The sequence below is a fragment of the Phyllobates terribilis genome, unplaced genomic scaffold (genome assembly GCF_046119375.1).
Source record: "Phyllobates terribilis strain yellow unplaced genomic scaffold, ASM4611937v1 Scaffold_5__5_contigs__length_657084704, whole genome shotgun sequence".
Taxonomy (NCBI): Eukaryota; Metazoa; Chordata; class Amphibia; order Anura; family Dendrobatidae; genus Phyllobates; species Phyllobates terribilis.
In genome coordinates, this window is record NW_027362765.1 from 118,802,901 (window position 1) to 118,812,205 (window position 9,305).

Here is a 9,305-nt window from a genome sequence, read left to right on the forward strand (position 1 = left end):
ACACATCGGTAATGGCCACTTAGCCAAAAAACTGGTTGAGGCCAAATTGCCAGGGTAAGTTTTCTGCAGACAAATAACAAGCAGGGGCTGTTGGCAGCTTCGGCTTCAGAGGAAGCAGCTGATCGATCATCATCCCCATGAATTAGGAATTTCACGGATCCCAATGAAACATCTAGGCCACTAGAGCTATAGACCCCCCCCCTAAGACCACCATATGCTCTACTCTCATTCTAGAGAATCTCTTTAATTCCCCTACTGAAGTACCCCAAAACTTAGTGCCATACCCACGGCTTGTGAAATATTCAGGAAACAAGAAATTGTATAATGCCATTTTATTGCAACATGTTATTTGCGAAAAAAAAAAGAAAAATATCTAATAAATAAAGAGAAAATCTGACAAATATGACAGTAAGGACCTGGACAATAACTTTATAATAAAATCATCAAAATAATAAGAAAGCAAAAAAAAAAAAAATAAAAAAACAGCCAAACAGGAGTAATCCATTACAGAAAATGTGTTTATTAATTTTCACAATTGAATTGTGTTTATGTGAAGAGATTCTTACTCAGATCTTAAAGGTGAAATCGATCAATAAAATCCACAGAGTTGGACGGAGTAGTTTTATTTCACTAGTGACGTGTAAGCTGAATCGATGTCAGTAATAGAGGTGGTCATTATGTGTACACAAGTCTCCAACCATCCATCCCCTATATAAATGTAGTTACGTGACCTACAGCCACCACTAGAGGGAGCCTCCTGCTCACTGGTCATACACAGTACTTACTAATAAGGCACAGTATACAGTAGGCTCCCCCAGGTGGTGGCTGCAGGAAGGCAGAATCATTTACCTCTATGCTGGAGATATGGAGCTCTGTACTAGAAAAATAGCGCTTCGATGCCTATAAAAATATATCAAGAAATTAATCAGCAGAAATTATTACACCTTATGATAGGTGGACATTCACTTTAAGCATGACTTTAGGGCTTTGATCATTAAAGGAGTTATCCAGGATTTTGATTATTTTTATATTATGGAGCTAAGATTTTACAGAGATGTAGTTGTTCGCCATCTGCCTTGTCCCTCTTTGCCGGCCATTCTGTAGCTTCCAGTGATGACACGTCAACAGAGAAGCTCTTTCTCTTCCACTCTGCTCTGTCGATGGGGCGTCACGGCCGATGTCATGCTGCTTCCCGCAGTTAGGCAGCAAGGAGCTGGCTGTCAATCAGCAGTGATGCCCCTTCAACGGAGAAGAATGTGAAAAGAAGCCGCACTGTCAATGTGTCATCACCGGACGCTGCAGGAGCGGTGTGTGACCCCTCTGAGCCAGCACCAAGCATAACAGATAGGTAGTTAGTTATCTGTAAGATCTTAGCCGTATACCAAAAAATAAGTAAAGCCCCAGCAAACATTATTAGATGCTGGGATTACGACTGAATATATTATATATTATTTTTGGCATACTATAGTCACACTAATATATAGTTATACAATTTATAGTCTCCTGCAGTCATGGTCAATATCTTTCACCTCCAATACTTCAAATGTTTCCAACCTACTGCAAAACTACAACTCCCAGCATTCTCTGACAGCCGCAGGTTGGAGGATACAGTTCTATTTACATCTTCTTTACTCTGTACTCACATATCAGGCTGTACATAGGGGTAACAAATCTACTTATAGATCCCCCTAGAAGGTAGCAAGTAGTACTGCTGCTTTAAAGTGTAAAATCCAAAGTTATGATCCAGTTCCTTAATATACTGGTAAGAGATCAAATATGGTGCTCTGAAGGCTAATGGCCACCTCTTCTAGTGCACTCCATCCCACCAACACCCCTCACTATCCCTGGATATAAAGACTTGACTTATGTTGAGCTTTTCAGTCCCAAGGAAGGACAAGATCCTCTGGACAGTTCTGCCCTCCCAGTTATAAAAATGCAGAGCCACGGGAGATGAGAGCACCGCCTTACGAGAAAGGATGCCGGGGCCGGCGTGAGATGAACCCCAAAATCCTATGACTGATAAGGGTCCCCCCCCCCTACAGTATGCATGTCCTTAAAAGTTGTAAGAATATACTACCAGTCTGTCATTTGACTCAGTATAGCCTGAGGATGATCCACCCACGTGCCCGGTCTCTAAGAAATGAAAAGGGGCTGCCCACTCAGGAAATCCCCGGTCCTGTATATACATCAGAGTGGGATAGTCCCTCTGCCTGGGATCCCCTTTGTCGTAGAGGACAATAAAGACCATTTATGATATGGCCACCCAATTTATTGAATTGAAATGGTAAACTATCAGCTGATCACTAGGGACTTCCAACAGTCCAAAACTCTTGCCATCAACTGGAGTAGCTGCCACATAAAGCAACAGGCATCCCCTGTACTGGAACAAGACAGTCCTCCAGGGTGGAGCAGATCTCCACTTTGGCTAACAGAGACCCCCCAATCTGTCAGCTCCACATTCACAGGTTCATGTGGATAAGACAGAAGCCCCCTTTAATTCACAGTAAGGGCCTTGTTATTACTTAGAGGGGTACGTGACCCCCCCCCAGGGACTTGCACTGCAATGTGGCTCTCACAGTGATGTAACAAACATCCAGGACAAGGACACGATGGGACATCCAGCACAAATGGGTAAAGGAAAAACCTATTTATTCAGATACAGATTACGGATCTGATCCACAGAACAAAGACTTAAAACAAGCCAACAAAGGGTTTAAAAAAAAAAAAGGTTTGGAGTTGGCCCGTAAGTATTTTTATTAGATTTTTTTTTTTGCATCCTGTACGATGAAGAAGATAAAACATTCTTTGTCTGGGTCAACAGTGAAAACTTCTCCTCCCTTGCCTCCACCTTTCCGATTTATCTGGGTCCGGTGGGCGGAGGTCTATCTGCGGATCATGTAGGAGGCCAACAGGACGACTCCGGCCAGCGTCACTCCAGTGAGCAGCCACTTCCCGAAGCGTTCCTGACTCTCTCTGGATTTGGCTGCGGCATCGCTCCCATAAAGGCTGACAAAAGCTTCCTGTGGGGAAGGAAAAGGAGGTTAATAAAACAAAAATGACCGGCACTGACATCAGAGGGACACAGGAGCCCCTCCAGAGGAATCCATCAGCAGACCACTTCTGGATTATCCTGGATTGCTGCTACACGTGTGAGAGGATGCAATGTGGCACCAATGCCATTAAAGAGTGCACTGAGTGTCAACAACCTGCCTCCACAGACCCCAAGTCAGCACATATACCCACATCGCTCTCTATTTTTCTGCCCAGGCAAGAGTGCCCATATTACTTGCAGGCCGCTCTCAGCTCTGCCCACAAGACTGGTGTGACTGTGACCACCTTTACAGAACAAGAGGACAGGAGATGATTTCCTCACAAGCCACATATCTTCTGGCCAGCTCTCCCTGTGCAGGAATGTCTCAGGCATCAGCGACATGTTTACATGCGGCTACAGAAGAATGAACTGTGATCTGTGGAGCGGCCGGCTAAGTCCAGGCATGAATCCCAGTTCTGTTCTCAGGAGTGTACCCGGTAGGAGGTGAGGAGAAGACAATAACATTCTTCACATTGCTCACCAACTATTCATCATCATCAGTGAACTCACCCATAGTAACCAGCCTGTAGCAAAGGTGAACACAACCCTGATGAGCTCACAGACGGGTGCACCTTTATGACTTTTAACATTATTTTACCTATTAAGCAACTCTGCAAACACTTCACTTGTCTTGTTACAATATGTCTTCATAGAGATGAGCAATGTGAGTCACACTGCCCTGATCTGACGTCAGTCTGGTCCTTCATGGCAGCTGGTCTTTCCTTCTGCACCCGGCATCCTGGGTGCCTTTTGCACTTACAATGACGACGTGAGCCTATTAAGTACCAGTAGGGTCCAGGATATCAGGCGCAGATTTGCAGACTGGCTGCCATGGAGGACCAAACCGGACTCTGGACAGCAAGAACCTAATTGATCATCTCTAGGTCTTATCCCATAGTCACATACAGAGCTGTGCTGATTTTCTGTTAGCTCTCAGGCTGCACGTCAACCAATTTAAATTTTGCTCCTATTACTTTTCAGTGTCTTAAAAGGGGTTGGCCATTACTTTTTTTTTTTATTCATGGCCTATCCTTAGGATAAGCCATCAATATCTGATCGGTGGGGGAGCAATATCAGCACCTTCAATACCCGGCCACAGTCACTACATAAATGACAGAGCTGCTGTGTTCTGGGAGCATCCGAGAACTTATGGCTGCCACTGGTAACAGCTGATCGACAGGAGTGCCAGGTATCGCACCCCCACTCATCAGATATTGAGGACAGGCCGTCAATAAAAAGTAGTGGCCAACCTCTTTAAGTAGGCCATCTAAAGTGCTTGGGGGCCTCCTGACATGTCTCTTGGCTAAGCATGCGTGTGTATAGGGGGGAAATCGAGACTGGCAGCCATCAGTCAGACGAGCTGACAGACATCCAATATGTGCGGCCTTATGATCTGTTGAGGTGAATTGTGGGTGAACAATACGTCACAGTTCTCGATTCACAAATAATTCAAGATTCTGGGTTCCGTCTTGACTTCTGGATGCATTCAACATCCCTCCGGGGACAGTCTTGTGACAAACAGCTTGTCTATATCACTAATGTCCCAGCTCCCACAAAGCACTGCTCTTGCATGCATTTCCCATAACACACTGCACCTCAATGCATTGCATTATGGGACCTGGGCTAAGTTCTCAGAAATTCACATTTCAATCTGCACCTAGCAAAATCCAACAGAACATGCCCTGATGTGCAGCACTGAGGGAGATATAGTGTTCACGCCACAACAGTGCAGTGGTCTCCAAACTACAGGAACCAGGAGGTCACACAAGGTCAGGAGTCTCCAATGACATCACTACACTTGGGGTGGAGCTACACGGTGACATTAGCCTCCAGCACCATCGCCTGTACCGGAAGCTCCTGCACTGGTGGTTCAATTATAAAGTCTCTTGCCCTAGATTCTCCCAGTAACAGATGCTGGGTAATATTGGGTTGGCACACTGTTGCATATATATGCACGTCCCCAATAAATTTGGTTTTAGCTGCTGAGGAAAGTTGGCGGATGGGCCGGAGAGTTGTACTTTGAGGGAGAAGATGGGTTTCAATGCTAAGCTACATGACATACAGGAACAGTAGGCTGCGGAGGGTGCGCTGTTCAGAGCAATAACTACAGTAATATATTTAGTGAATGGGACGTCTGGAATTCCCCTCTTCCACCAAAACATCCCCACAGGTATGAGGAACATGAATAAATGAAGTCGCTGGCACTGTTGCCAGTAAGTAGGGACTCTCTGCATTATGCCACCCACAGGCGGACTCTCTCAGTCAATACTCAGCTAGGTAAATAGCTGTGCAAGCAGAAGTCCCCTCGTCAGGTGATGTTCCCTGAGCAGAAAGCGCAGGACTGACAAAGAGACCTGGTGATTAAAAAAGGCCCTATAACCATCAATACTAAAACACATAGGGGTTCTGATTCTGGAGTCTAAGGTGGATGACATTCAACATGTCCTATGGCAAGTAACTGGGGGTCAACAATCAGCAAATCATTAAGCACCCACGAGGTGCGAGGGGGGTGAGGACTTGCATCAGACTAGAGAGAGGAATGATGAAGATGTGAGCAAATGACTAAATCATTTTCTTTGCCCCCATCTATGACCAACAGTTCATCCCCACTTATTGCCAATTCTCCACAGTATAAAGTCACTGATCCTAAACTGCTCAAACACTAGCCATGCCCTCACTGACCCTCTATTCACCCACCTTCAAAGTCTTGTGACCCACAGCCCATCCACCCAAGCCCACTGCTCACCCAGCCTCCATTTGTTTGTATCCATGGTCCTAGGGCCGTGTCCAGAAAGGTGGCCATCCACTCAATAATCCTAGGTATCAGATCTTCCATTTCCTTGTCTGCACTTTCAAAGCACAACGCCCCCCCAAAAGAGAAAAAAGCTACAATGCGTCCCCAGTTTATGCCGTCTCTGAACAGCTCGTGCACCACCTGCTCGAAGCTCTGATACGCAGTGTCCTGGGTGATGTGCAGCTGGCAGGTGAGGTCGCTGAATGCCCTGCGATACCTCAACTCAAACTCAACCGAGGCGTCCAGCAGCGTCTGCAGCACATCTTCAGCCACGCTGTCTGGCAGGGGTGCAGCAGCTTGGGCACCGGCCTGGGCAGTGGGTGAGGATCCATTCAGCAGTACTGCAGGCTCGGCATCACTGCAGCAGCTCAGGTTAAAGCCTTTCTGCGAAAGTTTCTTGCATATAAAGTTATGTACAAGATTCTTATTGCCTCCGTCCATCTTCAGGAGTGAGAACATATCATGTCCTGGAATAGAGAGGCCGCAGCTGACCACAGCACCACATGGAAGCAGAGAGATGGACGTCAGGTGGTAGGAGACGTGGATCTAGAGTTCCCAGTGAAAGGACATAATGGGAATCACTCAGGCCTGATGGAAATAAACCCAAATGGACTGGTGACTGAGGGGAAAATGGTGATCATCTGCAAAAGAAGGAAGAGCATCAAAAAGAGGAATCTAGGAACATAATGACAAACAGCTCATACAGAAAGCAAGGAACGATCGGCATCTCCTGTCTATAGCAAAACTGATGTTATGTGACATGTTCCTCCTATAAGACCGGAGGATACAGCACAAATGTCAAATTCTCTTCCCTGGGCGGAGTATCCTCCTGTAACTCCACAACGTATGAGCTGTAAGACAACTGAGGAAAGAAGTGACACCTGATCTACGCTTCTATAGAAGCTGTCATTTATCAAGAACACAACTGCTATAATACTGCCCCCCATGGACAAGAACACAACTGCTATAATACTGCCCCCCATGGACAAGAACACAACTGCTATAATACTGCCCCCCATGCACAAGAACACAACTGCTATAATACAGCCCCCCCATGTACAAGAACACAACTGCTATAATACAGCCCCCCATGTACAAGAACACAACTGCTATAATACAGCCCCCCATGTACAAGAACACAACTGCTATAATACAGCCCCCCATGTACAAGAACACAACTGCTATAATACAGCCCCCCATGTACAAGAACACAACTGCTATAATACAGCCCCCCATGTACAAGAACACAACTGCTATAATACTGCCCCCCATGTACAAGAACACAACTGCTATAATACTGCCCCCCATGTACAAGAACACAACTGCTATAATACTGCCCCCCATGTACAAGAACACAACTGCTATAACACTGCCCCCTATGTACAACAATATAACTACTATAATACTGCCCCCCTATGTACAACAATATAACTACTATAATACTGCCCCCCTATGTACAACAATATAACTACTATAATACTGCCCCCTATGTACAACAATATAACTACTATAATACTGCCCCCTATGTACAAGAATATAACTACTATAATACTGCCCCCTATATACAAGAATATAACTACTATAATACAGCTCCCATGTACACGAATATAATTACTCTAATACTGTCCCCTATGTACAAGAATATAACTACTCTAATACTGCCCCCTATGTACAAGAATATAACTACTATAATACTGCCCTATGTACAAGAATATAGCTACTATAATACTGCCCCATATGTACAAGAATATAACTACTCTAATACTGCCCCCTATGTACAAGAATATAACTACTATAATACTGCCCCCTATGTACAAGAATATAACTACTATAATACTGCCTCCTATGTACAAGAATATAACTACTCTAATACTGCCTCCTATGTACAAGAATATAACTACTCTAATACTGCCCCCTATGTACAAGAACACAATGATGCACGTGAGTAGCGCTGGACATTCAGACAGTGGAGGAGTGCTTCGGACTACATCTGCAGTGAGCTTTGCTTCCTGTGGTCTGAGAAATGCTCAGACAATCCACCGATTGTCAGCGGCACACAGGAGGGTGCGGAGTACATTTGCTATGTTGTTTTAGGTCATGTTCCAGGAAAGTGATTCAGAGAGTGGACATCCTGTGATGATGGAATATAGCAGCACTAAAAGGAAATATGGCAATATAGTGAGCTGCAGTGTAATAACAGTATTACACACCGGCCAGAGAGCACATGATCAGGGGCTCCTGACAGACATCAATGGAGGTCAGGAGCTGCAGATTGAACAAACTCTACAACAACCGCCCATGAGTCAGAGCAGAAGTATAGTGTGCAGGAGGGATCAGCAGGCATGCTGGGACTTGTAGCTCCACACCTGCCATCATCTGTTCTCAAGAAAGACCCCAAAAGCATTAAATGGGACTCCTGAAATCATTGTGGCCACTGGATGCTTGGCATGGGGTAATGAAATATGATCCAGAGACATGGCTCAGGGAACACTACCTGATCCCATAGGCCACTATGGGGAATTTAAAGGGGAACATCCAGTTGAATAAGAGGCAGCATCCCCTTAGATGAATGGCAGAGCGATAGATTGCAAAGCTTTATGGGAATTTACAATGAGGAGCCCCTGAGATAAATGCAGATTAAGGGGGGCCATCACAAATGGGGCCCCCCACAATATGGACTAGTCCACATTGGACAATACCTTACACTCCACAGGTAGGAAGATGGGTACATACCGCACACAGCACAGCCTGGTGTGAGGCAGAGAGCTGGAATAAACAGCTATAAATCTCTGACAGGACACACACCCATTCTAAATATGTCCACACCCCGGACACAGGGAAGGAGGCGGGTCCGGGATACTCACACAGCAGGGGCCCCGCCGGGCTCTCCGTCTGTCCCTCCGGGGACACCTACACCTCTCTGTCCCCCTCACAACCCCGAGAGACGCTCTGTCCACCGAAGCTCCACCCCTTCCCTTAGTGACCGAGCACAGCCAATCAGGGGGTGCGGCAGTGAGAGGACCGTTGTCCTGGCAGCGCCCGCAAGCTCTGAGCATGCGCAGCGACAGTGAACTACATTTCCCGAGATGCAATGCTTCTAGGGAGGCTGAGAAAAGGACTGCGTCATGCTCGGCGACGGCCATATCGTATTTGTCCAATTTTTTTTTGTCATTTGGGGCTGAAGTTGGCTTCTTATTACGCAATTTTTTTAAAACATTTTTTTACAGGTTTAATAACAAAAACAAAGAATCACAATGATCAAATACAAATGACCTTGGACCACTGATATCACGCAGCATGCACACAGCTAGTGATGGCCCTCAACAACTTCAGGTGACTCCAGCCAGGCCAAAATGGGTTCTGGGTATCAGAGCTGGCGTCAAAGTGGGTAGGCTGTCAATTGTGACCATTTGAATAAGT

General features: G+C 45.8%; 1 protein-coding gene across 2 annotated transcripts; it reads right to left on the reverse strand.

The window, feature by feature from the left end:
* Window positions 1-317: 317 nt before the first annotated feature.
* Window positions 318-8,918, reverse strand: BCL2L1 (BCL2 like 1). 2 transcript variants are annotated; one of them, XM_073682810.1, is made up of 3 exons: window positions 8,750-8,918; window positions 5,838-6,526; window positions 318-3,020 (listed from the first exon to the last, which is right to left on the reverse strand). In XM_073682810.1, the coding sequence occupies exons 2-3, from the start codon at window positions 6,342-6,344 to the stop codon at window positions 2,883-2,885; spliced, it is 645 nt and encodes a 214-aa protein (XP_073538911.1). In that variant the 5' UTR covers window positions 6,345-6,526; window positions 8,750-8,918; the 3' UTR covers window positions 318-2,882. The 2 variants fall into 2 exon arrangements, with proteins under 2 accessions (XP_073538911.1, XP_073538912.1); XM_073682811.1 differs by having other exon boundaries at window positions 8,619-8,751.
* Window positions 8,919-9,305: the final 387 nt, after the last annotated feature.